The sequence below is a fragment of the Sylvia atricapilla genome, chromosome 1 (genome assembly GCF_009819655.1).
Source record: "Sylvia atricapilla isolate bSylAtr1 chromosome 1, bSylAtr1.pri, whole genome shotgun sequence".
NCBI lineage: Eukaryota > Metazoa > Chordata > Aves > Passeriformes > Sylviidae > Sylvia > Sylvia atricapilla.
Window position 1 is genome coordinate 49,810,107 of NC_089140.1, and position 18,227 is coordinate 49,828,333.

An 18,227-nucleotide genomic window follows, 5' to 3' on the forward strand; every position below is an offset into this window, starting at 1 on the left:
ATTCTGCAGCCAGAGGAATGGAGAAAAAGGCATTGGCGATGTCAATAGTGGCATACCACCTTGCTGCCTTGGACTCCAGCTCATACTGGAGTTCCAGCATGTCCGGCACGGCAGCACTCAGTGGTGGAGTCACTTCATTCAAGGCACGGTAGTCTACAGTCAGTCTCCATTCTCCGTCAGACTTGTGCACAGGCCAGATGGGGCTGTTGAAGGGTGAGTGGGTTTTGCTGACCACCCCTTGGCTCTCCAACTCACGAATCATTTTGTGGATGGGAATCACTGCATCTCGATTGTCCAGTACTGCCAGCGGTGCACTGTCGAGGTGGCAACAGGTACTCATTGTTCTTTTATCTTCAGAAGTTCTACTGCAGATGGGTTCTCTGAAAGTCCAGGCAAGGTGTTCAATTGCTTAATGCCCTCTACTTCCACAGCAGCTATCCCAAATGCCCATCTGAGTCCTTTAGGGTCTTTGCAGTAGCCATTCCTGAGGAAGTCTATGCCCAGAATACACGGGGCCTCTAGGCCGGTCACAATCAGATGTGTCTGCTACTCTTTCCCAGTCAGGCTCACTTCAGCTTCCAACACAGTCAGTTCCTGTGATCCCCCTGTCACCCCAGCAATAGAAATTGGTTCTGCCCCCACATGTCCTGATGGCATTAGAGTACACTGTGACCCAGTATTAACCAAAGCTTCATGTTTTTGTGGCTCTGATGTGCCAGGCCATTGAATCCACACCGTCCAAAAGACCCAGTTTTCCCGTGCCTCTTCCTGGCTAGAGGCAGGGCCCCTCTAGCACTGGTTATTATTCTTTTCCTAGGCATACATGGTAGAGGTTTCTTCAAGGGGATCTGACATATCATCCTCACTTCTATAATACTTGATGACTCGGTCATGGGAGGCTGAGGCTACCTTCACTTTAGTGGAACCCCCTCTGTGAGTGTTCCTCTCCTTGAGCTCACGCACCCATGCTGCCAGGACAGAAGTGGGCTTCCCATCCCACCTTCCCATGCCTTCCCCATGGTTGCACAGGAAGGACCACAGTTCAGCTCCTGGGGTGTACCCTCCCTCTCTAGCTGGGGGATGTTGTGCTCTGACTCTGGGGCCTGTGACTCGTACCAGTGCCACCTGGGAATTGTTCCTCCATCATCTCCTCCCTCATCTCCCTCATCTCTTTGAGTTCCTTTACCAGGGCAGAGACCTGAGCCTGCATTGGGCCATTGATCATACTTTGATAATTCCTGAGTTTGTTGGTGACAAGAGCCCACTGTCTCTTGGTTGTTATCAGGATTAATTGTGGCAATGAATACGGTATAATCACGTGTTCCCTGAGTTGCCAGTGTCCACAACATGTACCTTGTGCATCTAACCTTGTTGGGGTCATTATCATGCTGTCCACTCCTCCCAAAAAGTACCTCCAATACTGCCACTTCTCTCAGCCTTTGGATCCCCTCCTCAAGGATCTTCCAGTCCGTTGTATGATGGTGCTGCTGCACTTTGTCTCTGTGGACAAACCTCTCCCTTATACTCATTAAAAGCCAGAGGGAGAGGGGGCCTGTCTCTCTTACAGATTCCTGATTTATACCTGAGTCCTGAGTCAAAGGTCCCAAATTCCTTGCCTCACTACCATCCAGTTGTACACCTGTACCTATAAAGTCTCAGACCCAAAGTAGCCAGGTTGTATAAGGCTCACGTCCCCGTCGTGCAATATCTATTTGCAGGTTACAGAGACTTTCAAACAACAGGGACTCGGTGATGATCTCAACCTCTGTTTCCCCTGCCGGTTGTGAGGGCCCTCCTTTCTTATCCTTACCTGGCTGCTTTGATTTTATCTTGTACTTCCTTGATTCAAAAGGGGCGACTGCTGCTGGCTGTGGCTGCCCCTGTGGTTCAGCTGGAACCTGGACGGTTGCAATGTCTGTGGGTTCCACTGCTGCACCATCAGACTCTGCCTTTACAGGGCAGGGGGAGGGTATCCCATCAGCAGGGGCTAGGGAGGCTAATGAGGCCACCACTGCGGAAACGTGCTCCTTCATCATCTGGCCCATCTCCTTCACCAGAGCCCCCACCCAGTCTGGGTGGTTCATTTCTGAGGTGGGCTGCGGGGCAGGGTCAGGCAGTGGGCCAGCATCCCTATTCCGTGGGGCAGTGGCAGGCCCTATGGCAGTATCCCCAGTCTCTGAGGCAGCGTCAGGTCCCACAGCAGCATCCCTAGTTTCTGGGGTAGGTGTGTGTGCAGTGATCCATGTCGGCATCACCTTATCTCTGAAAACTATTAAATAGACTATGACTATTAGCAACACTTGGTTACTATCTAGAGGGAATTTAAACCCTTCAAAAGCTGATAGGGTAGGCACAAAGAACTGGTTGAAGGGCTGAAAGAAAACTTCCCCTGCTGTCATTTCCTCACAGAAAGTACCATTCTTAAAGTAACTCCAAAAACATAGACTTGGTGTGTGATGTGTTCATGTGCCTGCCTTCCAGAGGAAGTTAAAAATCCATGAATGCCTCTCCTTATCCACCCATAAAACAAAGTTGATGACAGCAACAGTAGCCTTAGTTACAGGGCCCATGTTTAGATAAGGGCCTGCAAATGGGAGGAATACAGCTACAACCACGTGCCATCCAAACCAGGGTAAGTTGGACCACATGATGCTGCCTGATGATGTTTCTATATCCAACACACACAAAAGAAAATACTAGGTTACTTAAGAGCCTCTATTTCTTTTCCCATTTCTTTTCTCAGTGCACCAAAATCTGTCTTGGTTTGGGAAGACAGGTATCTGCCAGGGAAAGCTGGAGTTCCCCATGGAATGGGGAATGCAAACCACCCTGCCCCCCCCCCCCCCCCTTTCCAATTATAAATTTGCAGTTAGAGGATTTTAGGCAAAAGATTTGGGAATAGAAATAGCAGCTCTTTACTAGTATGTATAACAAGCAAACAAAACCAACTACAGCATTAGTAACAAAAACAGTAATAAGAACCTCAAGGGCTTTGCTTCACAAAAACCCAGGGCAGTTTGGTCTCTAGTGCCCCTGTAGGATCCTCAGAGCACCAAGCTGGAACAGTGGAAAGTCCCAGGCCGGTAGCTGGGATAGCAGGGTGTCCCAGCAGGCAGCGGGGTGCAGGGTCACACTTTAGCAAGAGGAGCAGTGCTGATGGGGCAGGGCTGGCCCAGCTCCCACAGGGCAGCAGAGAAGCTCAGAATTCCAGGGTGAGCAGGTGATGGTAGATTCCCCAGGACTGGACCCCTCCAGAGACAGTGAACTCCCAGCGAGCAGCAACCCAGCCATTATCTCTCCCCAAACGCTGAAAAACAGCGTGCCCAGCTGCCTCAAGCTCTGTTCTTTACCTGCCCCAAAACTCGTGTTCTCTCTCTTTGACCACCCCTTTGTTTCAATTAAGTACTTTCAAGTACCCAACACTTAATTTCCTTGGTAACTTATGGGGAAAAAATTCTTTAGAGTAAAAAGGAACAAACCAAAAAGTTCTCAGAAGAGCAATCAGAAAAATTATTTCTGATGAGGAGTCTGATCACTATAAAAAAGATTAGCAAGTTGAGTGATGCCTTAGGAGACATCATCATTTTGAATGCAGCTCATGGGGAAAAATCCAATAAAGTTACCAGGTACCATATGGTAAAGTACTTCATTACATATCCACCCATTAGCAAAACATGAGCCTCCCCACCTTAAATTTCAGGTTGGACTTTGCATGCCATACACAAGCCTTAGAGCAAGAGATGTTTTAACTAAATAACGTTTTGTTGTTTGTGTATACAGTGCTCCTTTGCTGAGATCTGTGTATTTACTGGGCAGACCATAAAGCAAGAAAAAAAAAAAAGAAATAGCCCCTTAACAATAAACAGTACAAGGTTAAAAACTCGCCTTATTTGTCCCCAAACTTGAAGGACTCTGTAACCACATTCCTTTATGTCTAAAGGTTAGTCAAGGGCAGCAGGTGTGGGTGTGGGGAATATACAGTGTTTTACAAGGCAAAATACCAGACTTAAGATGTAACTTGGGAAGTTCATCCTGATTTAAAACACTAAGTTACAGTGTACTTAAAGCTGTAGCCATATACTATTCACAACAGAGATCAAAGCACAAGACTCTGTATAGGACAAGGAAAAGAAATACTGAATTATTTTGAATAATAATCAGTTTGAATAATAACTTTTTTCCTACATGTTTTGTCTACTATATTCCATACAAGGAACTCAAAGCATTTATGATTGATAATCATCTTGTCAACCCTTCGAGGGAAAAAAAGGCCAAATTTCCTCTTTCATACTGCTTTTGCATAGAAGTCCACAAGACCTGGTTGTGCTTTGCTTCTGTTAAACCATCATGGACAGTGGGCCCGGTGGGATAGGATGGTTTCTAGCAGCAGCTTGTGTGGTCACACTCTGTCAAGTATGAAATAGTTTGCACACCATGAGGGACACCTGTCACACAGACCTTGGGACTTCTACCTCTTTTAAGAAGCAGGTACTTAAATCAGAAAACCTGCCATTATTTCCCTCTCCCTACCAACACCCCATCTCCTCAAGGCAGTAGTTTTTTGGATATTGTCAAAGACTCACTTGTCCACACAAGGGTAGTACTTGAAGAATCAAATGAAGGTAAGGCACTGAATGGGCACATTTGCTGTGATGCTCCTGTGTTTTATTATAGCCTTCTCTTGTGGTCAGGAGAGTCGAAGCTCTGGTAACAGCTGGGCAAGCTAATGACAGAGAACTGAAATCAGAGAACTAAAGCTCTTGCTCACTATCTTGCATTCAGAATACTTGGGCTGAATCCAGAGCAGTTGCTGAATCTGCAACTGCTTGCCTGGGCTCCCCACTGGGGTGGGTATTTTCAGTGACAGCACATTGTCTTTCCTGATATTAAGAACAAATCTGCAATCCTTATACATGGTATTTCTGTTATTTAAAAATATCAAAATTAATTCTGAGAGGGCTAGGAAGCAAGTCTATGCTAAAGATAAAAAACAGGTGTCTCAAATGCTTTTGCTCCCAAGTTCTCTCTTGGACTTCACAAAAAAAGACTAACCAAAACTGCGGTGTTCCTTCTCATTTGCATTCTGACAAATGAGCATCAGTCAAAAGCAAGGGGCTGGTTTGGGGAGGGGAAAAAGGTGTCGCACAATTTAAGGCCACATGAGCTCTGTGGGACATGCACAGAGAGGAGGGTGCCATTCTGTAGTAGAGCTCTTTGAGTGGAGGGGAGTCTGTGGTCTTATCCTTTCCATTTGACAGAAATACAAGTCACAGAAAAAAAACATGCTTGCCTTCTATATGGGAAGTTCTTGTAAACCCCAGGGGAAGGTTGTGAAAGTGTTTTGTGGGATGTGTAGCTCTCTTCTTGAGAATAATGAGAGCAAATGGAAATGGAGCTTCCAAATAAATGCGCTGCATGAGTTTAACTCCTTTGTCAAAATGTAGGGCTGAAGACAGAGTAGCTTTATTTTACAACTTACCAGTTTATGGAGCAAACTGGATACCAGGATACATATTCTTTTCCTACAGTACTGAAATCAAAATAATTATTAAAAAATACAACAGTGATCACTGGGACACATGCAGCCCTTTACATCTGTGAGGATGCTTGTTACAAGTCTGTGGTTACAGAGACCTGCAAGAGGAACATCTAACATTGAAAAGACTCATCCAGCTCTCATCCTTACTGGACCACCGATTAATTTGTGTACACAGGCAGATCTGGGTCATAACAACCCTTCTCAAGGTACTTACATGCTGCTTGGAGGAGAATAATCTCTCAGACTCACTAAGGCAGCAGTCCCAAATTTTGCCTGCTTTCCTGGGCAGTGTCACATGTAGATGTTTTTTTCTCATCCCATATTTACAGTTCCTCTATTATTATTCTGTATTATATGGTGGGGAGATGATTCTGCCTCTTTAGTCCATTCCAGTGAGACCCCACCTAGAGTGCTCCATCCAGCTCTGGGATCGCAGCACAGGAAGGACATGGACCTGGTGGAGTGAGACCAGAGGAGGCCGCCAAGATGATTAGAGGGATGGGGCACCTCTCCTGTGAGGAAAGGCTGAGGGAATTGGGTTTGTTCAGTCTGGAAAAGAGATGGCTTAAGGGTTACCTTATTGCAGCCTTCCAATATCTGAAGGGAACCCACAAGAAAGACAGAGAGACATTTGAGGACAAGGGGGAATGGATTCAAACTGAGAGTGGGTTTAGATTAGATACTAGAAAGAAATTCTTTGCTGTGAGAGTAGTGAGATGCTGGAACAGGTTGCTCAGACAAATTGTGGCTGCTCCATTCCTGGAGGTGTTCAAGGTCAGGTTGTACAGGACTTTGAGCAACCTGGTCTAGTGGAAGATGTCCCTGCCTATGGCAGAGGGGTTGGAGCTACATGATCTGTGAGACCCCTTCCAACCCAAGCCATTCTGTGAATCTGGTCTTTGCTTTTTGTTTGCATTGTTTGATGTTAAGTAAATAGAGTAAATTAACGGAGAATTGTCTGAGACACTAATAAAAAAATCCCAGACCAATTATGTTTATTTGAAGCTTTTTTGCCTGCTATATATTATTATCACTCTAATATGAAATAATTCCTTTTTGTCTCCCAGATTCTTGCTCTCTGATGTTCTGATTTGCATAGCTTGTGTTTTGTAACACGTTTTAAAAGTATCTTTTTATAGAATGAGCTGGTATTTAAAAACCAAAAATAACAAAGCCACGGATGAACTACTACTATTTGTCAGTAGTCCTTCCTGTTTCAAGCAGAGTGGGTGCCCTCTGCAGGTAACAATTTTCAGATGAGGATTTTGGATGTATGCCCCCTATTATTTCTAAGTGTCACAGTTTTTGCAAGATCAACCTCTTTCATTCTGTGTGTTTTTAAATTGATACTGCAATCCTGGCTGCAAATTCCAGCCAACAAATGGCACTGAGTGCACCAAGCAGCTGGTTTGCATCTGAATATGATTTTTCCCTCAAGTGTGGGTATGAGAAGTGGTGTTGGGTTGGTGTCAGAGTAAATATTTTTCCTGCAATTTAAATGTTTTAATTTTGGGGTTAGGTTTTTTTTAAATTTTCATTCGTGGCAAGATGGTAACTATAAAGTTGTAGTCTGCCTGCCACCAGAATGAAATGTGCAGGCAAAAAGGATGCAGTCTAAACACTGCTGAGAAGGCATCTTGCTCCCTTAAAGAGATCCTTGTGTATTCCACCTTTTTTCTTTTTCTCCGCAGTCAGTCGTGCCTATGCGGGTTGCAGTGTTCCAGTGTAGTCAAACAGCCCTTTCAGACAAACAGCCTCTGTAACACAGGGTTTGCTCATTGACACTCTAGGACAATGTGGGGGGAGAGGAGGAGAGAAATAGGGATGCTGGTGAGGTCTGAGCTGCACTTACGTCTCATTGGTAGTAAAAAAGCCCTGCAACTGGGCGGCAGCAGCACGGGGAGTCTGGGGAGCAGGAGAGCATATGGGGAGCAGCCAAAGACATCAGCTCCCTGCCTCTTCTGGAGAGAGGGACAACTTGCTGGCAGCAGCTGAACATAAAGGCCTGAGAGCAACCCAACTGCAACTGTAATCTGAATTTGCGTATTTGTTTTCTCTTTCCTATCTCCCATCACTGCAGCGACCATCTCTCAGCTGAGCACAATGCTTCGCCTCATCCCAAAATGCTTTTCTGGCACAGCCAGCCTGAACATTATCACCACCACCAGTATCCCACCAGTAACAACAGCTACCTGCGGTAAGTGAAGAACGGGGGTGATTTTAATCATAATAATAGCAATTATAGTGCTATAATACACATGAATGCAGACTGCATGTGCAATCTTTGCTAATCCACAAGTTGAAGCCTTCAAATAGAGCTGATGATTTGAAAATAATTGGAGCAGTAGAGTCAGCATGGTAGAGGTTGACTTTGCTGTAGCCCTACAATTTTCATAAGCCATGTCACTGTTTGTGCATGGTGCTAATAGTGTTAGGAATGTTTTCCTGCTTACTATGATAGTCACAATGTGTTTTGTTTGTTTGGTTGGGTTTTTTTAAATACATTTGCAGTCTGTAGATAAAACTCTATTTATATGAAATAATACAGACTAAGAAATACCTTGATGTCTCGTATCTACTTTGATTATTTGCTGGAGCTCAGCTGATCTGCAAGACCAGGGTTTTGAGCTGCTTGTCATGTCAGTGCAGGCTAAATGCTTTGCACTGAAATTCTGATGCAATATACAGCTTATTGCATCAGCATATTCCTGTGAGCTATGAACTTACTTTACCTCTGCAAGACTGAAATATTGAGTACAGTATTCAAATTTTCTTATAATTAAAAATGATTGTGCTTTGACAAGAGCCAAACTCATAGATTCCAGATAATCTTGATGTTAATTAAGTTTTAATTTATAATGTGGTTCACTCTTTGTCTTAAACTTCAGCTTATTACTTTTTGGCTAAATACAATATACATAAACATGACAGTGTTTAAACATTTACATTGATGTGACTCTTTCTATATTGGTAGCCTTACAACTATTGCTGCATCACAGCACTGTAAGTTCTCCTGCAGAATTGTGGAGTAGCATGTCTTTATTAGAAATGTGTTAAGTTCTAGATTTTAAAACAAACTAACTAACCAATAAGCAAATCGAAGGAATTGAGGCAATATTTGGGTTCCAAAGTATGAAACTAATAATGAAACTGCAGTGGAGTTTTATAAAATCACTCCTTCTCAGTACAAAGGTGAGAGTGATTTGAAATTGAGATTGGCTAACACAGATAGATAGCAAACACAGCGCTGCTTGTATTGACTCAAGCAATAAAGCGGAAATGAAGGACGGGTGCTTGAGTTCCCTGACACAATCTTGTTTACAAGTGACATGCACAGCCCTAGCACAAAAGGAAACAAACCACAAGGGAAAGTAAAGGTGTCCACTCATTCCTCCAGTCTTCCCTTCTTCAGCCTCCGTTCAGCCAGGAGGAGGTTGGTCCCCTCACAGCTTTTTCCAGGGCCTGTTTTCACCATGTCCTTGCCTTTCCTTTCCTTGCCTTTGCTCCCTATATTTGCTTCTATTTTCCCATCCTTATCTAAAAATCTGCCATTTGAGTCCCTCTGAAGTTGCTCTACCCACACACTTTTGAGCAGCTGTTTTTTAGGTTTGGATGGTGCCTGCACCTGTGTTTTGGTATTGAAATACAGCGTAGGGGGACCCTTCCATCAATTACAGATACAAGAGCTGATCTCTAATGAAATTGCCCCTCGAGGCTAAATACCTTGAGGAGAAAGAACACAAACCAGTTCAGGCACGAGGCTTCAGTCTGGTCTTAATCACTGAGTTTCTTGGCTCCGTCCACCTTCAGTGAAAAACCACACCTCAGCCCCACATCTGGACATCAGTAAGGCTGATAGAGAAGCAATCAACCTCAGGAGAGAATGCCAGCCAGCATTAGTGATAAGCAGATGGAGAAAGGAAGGTCCCAGGATGCCCACATCTCAGCAGAATTCTACTTGGAATGCCTTTTTTTTTGCAGGTCTATTGGCAAAATCAGACTCCCACTGCCTAAACTGTCTCCATGGTATCATGTCTCCAATCTCAGTTACTGGGTCTGCAGAAGTGGATTGGCAGGGCCACAGGCAGTGTTGTCTCTGACAGGTTAGACCTGTGCACCTGGCCTGCTCAGAAGCAATTTGTGCGCATTGCAGATCCTCAGCTGAGGATCTGAGAATGGGACTGATCAAGGAACCTGCCCCAAAGAATCACATCACAAGCCTGTACTTTAAAAACAGCAAAAACCAAACCACACACACCTCTACAGAAAACATGTTGTGAATGAGCCAGGGATACAAATAATAAAAAAGTAAAGAAAAAATACCTTCCCTTTAGTATTCATGTTTTAACAGAAAAAGGGCATTTGGTGTCCTAAAATAGCTGATACATCTTCAGAAATACTAGCAGACACTTTGTTCATCACGGACAAGCTACACCCAACTTTTAAAGACTGACCTGCAAGAGGATGGGTTTCACTGTGTCCACTCAGGGTAGCCTCAGGGGTGGTTGGAATTTATGTCACAACAATTCCCAATATAAAGATCACCAATTTATGATCTTGTAACTGCTATGTAACTATGTTAGCATAGGTCTAGTAAGTAGAGAAACCAGTTTAGCTATGCATAAATCAAACTGTATATGGCTTCTCTGGTCTTAGATTCTGTCTTATCTGTCAGAAGTAGAAAGTGCACTACTTTTGTTTCCCACAAACCTTCATTTGTAAAACTTACAAAAATGTGGGTTTGTGTTATTTCTGCTGCCTGGGTATTGTTGTCATCTTGTCAGGCTTAAAAGAGGAATTTTGCCTGTAGTAATTTCAGTTTTTCTCACTAAAAGGTGTAACATGGTAGCTAGTGCCAATGTTAGTGACTTTTCCACAAACCCTTGCTTCTTCAAAACTTTCACTTTTTCTAAGCTTCCTCTTATATGAAGATGAACTGTTCATCTGTACCCAGACAGCCAGAGAACTCTTACAGCAATTACAGCGGGAAAAACACCAGTAGCTTTTTTTTTTCTTTTCTTTTTTTTTTTTGAGAAGATGGCAGTCATATTTTAACTTATAAACTGCCTTTAAAGATCATAAATCATGGTCTGTATACCTCTCTTTTTCTCTGAGGATGCCATATGCACGTTTTGAACAACAGCTAGTATTTTGTTAACCATTTATGAACTTAGGGCCTTCCTGCTTTATCTTTTGCAAAACTTGTGCAATTGTACTTTAAGCATGTTGCTATGGCATCAGTATACATTTTACAGTCTGTAGTTTTTCTGTAGTTTGTTCTCCAAACGTAAGATTTTAATGAAATGTCTCATAAAATTACCTAAGTATTCTCTGAATTATTAAATATGAGGGGGATTTTTCTGAGAATAGAGAGGGGCCTCATCAGTATCTGTCACTGTCTGAAGGGCGGGTGTCAAGAGGGCAAGGCCAGTCTCTTCTTGGTGGAGCCAAGCAATAGGATGAGAAAGACAGTGGGCAGAAACTGATGCGCAGGAAGTTCCACCTGAATATGAGAACTTCTTTACTGTGTGGGTGATCAAACACCGGAACAGATTGCCCAGAGAGGTTGTGGAGTCTGTCTCACTGGAAATAACCAAGAACCATTTGGACATAAATCCTGTGCCGTGTGCTCCAGGATGACCCTGCCTGAGCAGGGGGGTTGGACTGCATGATCCACTGTGGTCCCTTCCAACCTCACCCTTGTGTTCCTTGAGGTTCCCTTCCAGCTCAGAGCATTCAGTGACTCTGTGAGGTTTGGGTGGTTTCCTGGGAAGGCTCCTCAGTGTTCTCTGGAAAAAGTAACCATGCATGTTTGCGTTGGGAAGGGACCTTAAAGCTTCTCTCATCCCAGGCCCCCCAGCCGTGGGAAGGAACACACCTCACACTGAACCCGGCTCCTCAAGGCAGCCACCGCCCCGGAGGTCACCGGCTGTGGGAAATGGATTTTTAAGAGAATTCTTAAAGCCGGAGAGAAGGCTCACATAGTAGGCACCTGTACGCAAACTCGGAGATAAAACAGGCTGACTTAGAAAGGCCATGGAATAGGACAGACTTTGTTGAGAGAGAAATGGAACTAGAAACAAGTTTCAAATGATGGTCTTGCAAATAGACATTTTGAAGAAACAGAACTATCAAAGATGTATTGTAGTAGGGCCCACTACTCGGGGGGTATATTTATATTGGCTTAAAAGGCAGTAGCAGCATTGTGTGGCAAAAGCTGATAGGCTAAGCAGCGCTTATAATGTATTGTAATTGGAAAATAGTTTGGCTCCTGATTAGGATGGCGTGAATTGTAACATATATTTTGTCTCACCCTTCGCATGAGACTGAAAATGGAATAAAAGTCTTTAAAATGCCGCTCAGGAGCCTCTGGGTCAGAACAAGGGACAAACTGACAACTGGGGAGCGAAAAGGGCCACGCCCGGCCCGGCGGAGGCGCCCGGCACCGCCATGCCCGGCGGCCCACAGCGCCATTCCCGGCAGCGCCATTCCCGGCGGCCCACAGCACCATTCCCGGCGGGCCCCGCCGCCTCCGGCCGCCGCCGCTTCCGGGGCGCGCTCCCGCCATGCCGCGGGCCGGGGGAGGAGGCGCGGGATCGCCCGCGCTCGTCAGCGCTGACGTCACCTGGCGTGAGGAAGTGCCCCTCATTGGCCGCGCTTCCCCCTCACCCCTCCGCGCCCGCCCCTGATTAGCTCTCCCGGCGGGGCCCAGCCAATCGGCGGCGCCGAGCGCGGGCAGGCACCGCCCCGGCAGCGCTCGGGGGTGGAAGCCGCCGCCATGTTGTCGTGAGCGGCGGCGGCGCTGCGGGACGCGCCGGAGCGGCGGGCGCGAGCCCCCGGGGCGGCCGTGACCTCCGGCGGCGGCTCCTCCCCGGCGGGCGCCCGCCCGCGGTGCTGCCGCTGCCGCCGCAGCCTCCCCCCTGCGAATGATGCGGCGGGAGGCGCCGCTGGGCTGGGTCGGAGCTCGGGCGGCGGCACGAGCGGCGGCGGCGGCGCTGGGCAGTGTCCGGTCGGAGGAGGAGGAGGCGGCGGCCGCCCGGTCCCCAGCGCCCCGCGGCGGCCGGGCGGGCGCAGGATGCTGAGAGCGACCCCGCGCCCTGTTCGCGCCGCGAGGAAAGGGCCCCGCCGGGGCTGAGCGCGGAGTCGCCCCCGTCCCCCCGCCCCGCACGTGCATTTTCCCCCCTCTCCCCCCGTCTCTTCCAGCCTCCCCGCCTGCCCGGCACCGCCTTCCCTGCGGCTCCGGTGCGAGCGGCTCCGCCCCGTCCGGCTCCTCCCGCGGCGGGAGCGCGGCGGGGCCGGCGGAACATGGCGTGGGTGCTGAAGATGGATGAAGTGATCGAGTCCGGGCTGGTGCACGACTTCGACGCCAGCCTCTCGGGCATCGGGCAGGAGCTGGGAGCCGGTGCCTACAGCATGAGGTAACTCGCCCCGCAGCTGATCCCTGGCGCTGGGTTGCCGCCTCCCCGCCGGCCTCCTTGGGCCACGCAGCCCTGCCCGTGCCGCTGGGCAGGCTGAGGCTGCGCGGGCGGGAGCCGCGGGTTCTCCTTTTCCCCCTGTGTTTTTTCTGTATCCCGAAAGCTTTTCCCGAGGGGTGGGCACGTGCCGGGGGTGCTCCCGCCCTGCCCTCCCGTGCTGCTGGCAGGTGGCCGCTCGGGAAGGGCGGGCAGCTGCCTGCGCTGGGGTGCTCTTCCCTTTATATGCGAAATCCCAGCCCGAAAACTGACATTTCCCTGTCCCTGCGGGCTGTAACCGGACCCCACGTTTCAAACTGTGGTCATCTTACGCTCGACAAACGTAGTTCTTCGTGCCAAACAATAGGTGTTTCCTGCCAGATATAAAAATGGTTTTTCTCGACCAGGTTAATGTTGTAGTTAATAAGGTGGTGGTATGGTTGTACTTTATTCAGTCTGTTTGTTCTGTATTTCTGTGTAGTGATGAGGTTTTTTTCTATGTAGTATGTGTTTAGTGATGGGAGGTGGTTTTTTTTTTGCCTTGTAGCTCTCTGTTCGTAGTCAGCTTGGTTTCCTTACCTTTTGTTTGTTTTCCAGGTTTTACAAAGTTAGTGTTTGAATAGCGTTTGGATGTGCCTTTTCGAAGCTAAATTAAAACTGTACTTGTTTGAGTAAATTTTAGCTCGCTCATGGGCAGAATGTGTGGATTCTTGAGTGACGACCTAGTGTGAAAAAGAAACTGTTTTGGAGACAACGACAGACATTTTAAGTCCAAGGTTTTCGAAAGGGTTTGTCAGTTTTTTAAGTCTGGAGAAGTAAAACAGTTGTGTTCGATAGTTTTGATGGCCTAGTCTTTAAAAAAGGCTCATCCTCTGACAGGGAAAAGTGAAACCTGCAGGTGACCACAAGCTTCATCTATTATGTATACTTTAAAGGCAGTACTTCCCAGGTGAAATATTTGGAAGTGCAGTGTCTTTGCTGGAAGTTAGGAAAAAGGGCTTCTGCTAGATAGAAATGAGGACCCCTCTGATAGTATTTGGTATTGTGAATTCAGTGGGTTTATGGTGGGACGTGTATTTGGTAGTGGCTTTGCTCTGTGTGGGATTTGGGTTGTGTTTTGGTTGGTTGGGTTGGGTATTTTTTAATTAAAAATAACGTTGAGAACTTGCCAGTTCAGAGAACAAGGTGATTCATCTCTCTTGCTAAGAATATTCCTGATTTTATATTCAGTTTCTCTGGCTTTTATCTCACTTCTATCCCGTTTCTGTCTTACCAAAGCTTCAGACATTCATCTCATGAAGTGGTGTGCCAGTTTTTTTGGGCAGCTGTGTGGTTTTTGCCTGGGTGGGTTCTAAGCGCAGACACCAATGGAAAATGCATGTGCTCGTGTGCAAGAATTGCTCTTTTCTACCTTGATTCGCTTCTTTCTAGGATCTCTTATAAATAAAAATTTTGCAGTTTGACTGTTAGTTTTTTTTATATTTTCCCCTGTTTTCATAACTTCATTTCTCATCCCAGTAATGCATGCACTTCAGTTTTTAGGAACTCAATTATCTAAGAATTATCATCCTTACTGTTGTTGGATGGATTGTTTTTTCTGGTGATATCATCCTGTTACGGTGGGCAGCAGTCTTGAGTGACTTTTTGGTGCATGTGCCTGCCTATTAGGACATTTGGAATTACAACAGAAGGAGTTGTAGCCATTAAAAACAGCATTTAAAAAGTAATATTGTATAAGCTAAGCTATATATTAGTCTTGAATCTTGTTACACACTTGGTCTGCAGAGTATTTTTGGAAAACATACGCAGTGGTAGTATTTGTGACTTTAATCATAGACCCCATAGTTAAAGAGAGCACCTAATTGCCATTAGTGTTTGCTGGATTCAGAGTGATTCTTGGCATGTATGTAAGTTATTCTATGTATTGGTTAAATTTCTTCTTCAGAGAAATTATGGCCTGTTAAGTGATAGGAAAGGAGAAAACCAAGAGAAATGGCAGAGCACGAAGAGAAGAGATACTGTCACTGTTCAGTGTGCTAATAGAAACTTACCAAAAAAAAAAAAAAAAAAAAAAGAGATATTGCCTAGATGAGAGTGTTGGGAGAGCTCCTCAAGGTATGTGCCCCCTAGATTTTGTTAGGAAGATCTGCATGTAATTCTTTTAACTGTTGGGGTTGTATATAAAGGAGTCGATGCTTCCTGGAGCTGATGGATGATAAGTCAAGGCCCTTAGGTAGAATATATGGCATTACTGCTGTGTTTATCCTTCCTGAGGAAGTTGCACATGTTCATTGATCATCACTCCATTGGAGGATTTTCGTTAGAAGGCAGCTCAAGCACCTCCTGAATTTCCTTGCAGATTCACATGGTTTTAAATAGTTTTAAAAACTTAGAAAGTTTTGAAACCTGTTTTTTCTGGTTGCTGTTCTAGCACCTTCTCATGCAATAAGAAACTGCCTATAATCACAGAATTAAATTGAATTGATAGTAACGGTTGCCAGATAACACCTGCCCCAAAACTTGAATAAAAAAATTGTACCCTTCACTGATAATGAGTTTTGAGTTAATTTAGGGGAGTTAATGTCAATTTCAGTTGAAAATGGCACCCATCAGGTTTTCTTATGAATCCCTCATATACCCTTGGTAACACAATAATAGTTGTGTACTTTTGAGAACCACTGGTGGTTGCCATGAGGTGCAAAAAATGGAGGCGATTTAATTGAAAAGACAAGTTTCAAAGAACTACCTGTCATCTTTCTAGCAGAATTCCATTTTTCATCATTGAATTATTTGATTAATAAATCAATATAAATTGGATAAATTGAACATTAATAGACAAGTACCCTAATGACTTGTGATTATGACTTATGATTATGCATAATTTTATGTGTAATTTGAAAGCTTAGTGTATGGGTTTATTTAAATGCTTACGGTTCCAATGGTGTTTGTAGTGCTACAATTCAAGCCTGTCACGGAGAACCTATCATTTCAGGAGTAGCTGTTGTGGTATATATTTGTAGGTTAAAACCTGAAGTTCATCAAACTAAATAAAAGACTTTTGGTTCTGAAATGGAAAAATCTCTGCAAAAGACTATAAAGACCAGATCAGACCATCCTCCATTTTTGGAGAATCAAGTCAGTTTGACTCTGCTGCATCTCCCAAACACTTTAGTGTCTTTGGAGAATGCAGCTATCTGCTACCTTGACTGAAAAGAAGGAAAGCCTACTGTTTCCTCGCTGTGCTGTGGAGAGCCTTGGCTGGTGAGAGGACTTTGTGTACCACCTCTCAGCACAGTTCAGGCTGAAGTAACACTGAGATGCTCAGTCAGGAGTTGGGGGAACATGGCCTTACAACTTACAGCTCTCTTTTCAGGAGGAGAGGGAGAGTATTGTCTTCTAACAGCTTTTGGGTCCCTAACAGCCTTTTTTGGCTTCTGATAAACATGATTTGATTGTGACAGTTACTGCCTTAACTTCATAGTTGCTGTGCAAATCCAAAAAAGAGTTATCTCATTCAGGCCCTGTTTTTTGGCTGCTATTATGTTATGACAGACAAAATTGCTGTTTATGCTTCACCTAATGTCTCCCACTCTTTTTGAGGCTCTACTGCTGGTTATATTGGATTTTTGAAAGAGAAATGCTTACTGATGGTATCCTGATTTTTTTTCTTCATTTTTAGATGTATGAAGTGTTTTCTGCAGAGTACATTATGAAGCCTCTGCTGTAGTGGTCTGTTCTATTTTTTTTTCTTTTTTGCATTGCACTGTAGAAAAAAATTTTCGCTCACATATTGACTCTAAAATAAAATGTCAGGTACTGATTAGAATTGGAGCTTGATTCTTTGTGCAAGCACACAAATATGTAAATACCTGTCAGGAAATACGTGTTTGAAGAAAAAGTGAATCGATAAACCTAAGCCTCCTTGCTTTGTTGCCACAGATAAAACCCATTGAAAGATAAACCTCATGTTCTAGATTGTTGACTTTGGCTTGGGTTTGGTTTTTTTTGTTGTTGTTTTCTTCCAAGTTGAGTGCGTGAATACATTAAAAAAGTCAGGGGCCAGTTTAATTTTTAAGGAAAAGACTTCAAAGTACAGAACTGTCTTCAGTGTTCCCCCGTCCCCTCTCATGTTGGATGGACGTACCAGATTGAGAGCAGGGCAGCAGGTCTGCCTTCATCAGCTCTTCAGGCATTCTCCTGTGTAGGAGCCATCTGTACTGGAGCTGCTGCATGTTGGAGTGGCTGCCTGACCTCCTGTGTTGGAGCAGTGAATGCAGAACCGTGGATTTGTCATGGTGAGCATTCTTCTTTTCCTTGGTAGGAAGGACACATTCTTCTTTTCCTTGGTAGGAACGTTTAGGTTGTTGGCATTTTCTTCTTTCTTTGGTGGTTTCATGTATTTTGTGCCAGATCCCCCTTAAACTGAAGCCTTTCTCCATCTGAGTTTCTGTGTGATGGTCTGTGGGATTCCCAGGAACAGCATGACATTTGCACCTGGTTCTCATTTGTGTTGGACATCTTCTTGGACAGCTGCTGCAGAGAAATTGTTCCCCATAAATTAATTCTAGGATTCTTGCCCCACATCGGACTTGATTTGTGGATACAGGGAAAGTGTTGGGAAGTACCAGGTCTCCCATTGCCTTACATTTTCCTATGGCTTGCTTGTACCTCTGAACAGTTTGGCCTTGAGATCATGACTCTTAATTCAAATACTGCTTAAGAAAAAATTTTCTTAAAGGTATTTGTCCTCGTAAAAACCATGCTTTAAAGTTTCAACAGACCTGTGTGTTCTTGGGATGCTTTAGTACTCACACCCAAAAGTATACAGTCCAGAAGATAGATAAGGCAGATGATTGATGGAACATCGGTTGTTTGAATTTTGTGGACATAGTAGTTCCTGTTCTTGTAAGGACAGAAAGTTCTTAATTTATTTTTTGACCCTATTATTAGGGAGGGGTTTTTCGTGTCTCTATGTTAGAGTTGTTTTTTTATTAATGCTTTGGACAAAGTGTGGAAAGAAGGTTTGAAATATTTAAGGAGGGTGATTTTGAAGGCTTACAAACACATTTCACAAGCATGGGGGGGGGGGATAAATTACATTTTTCTTGGTCTTTATGTACTGTGCTCATGTAGGCTACATGACACAGGACCCCTTCTCACAAGTGATGCATCCCACTGGATGCTTCAAGTGGTAACACCCACCTCGCTTCCTCTTCTAAGCCTTCCTGCTTTTGTTT

The 18,227-nt window shown here is 45.0% G+C and overlaps 2 protein-coding genes across 4 annotated transcripts in view; one reads left to right on the top strand and one right to left on the bottom strand.

Moving 5' to 3' along the window:
- FBXL2 (F-box and leucine rich repeat protein 2) overlaps window positions 1–18,227 on the bottom strand; it is a 411,994-nt gene that overhangs the window by 311,750 nt on the left and 82,017 nt on the right. The window lies entirely within an intron of this gene.
- The window catches only part of UBP1 (upstream binding protein 1), a 35,887-nt gene continuing 29,985 nt past the window's right edge, over window positions 12,326–18,227 (top strand). Inside the window, exon 1 of one of the 3 annotated variants that reach the window (XM_066322394.1) lies at window positions 12,326–12,957. In XM_066322394.1, coding sequence (XP_066178491.1) covers window positions 12,845–12,957 — 113 coding nt within the window. In that variant the 5' untranslated portion in view covers window positions 12,326–12,844. The remainder of the gene's footprint in view (window positions 12,958–18,227) is intronic. The other 2 variants (XM_066322384.1, XM_066322405.1) reach the window with 2 other exon arrangements.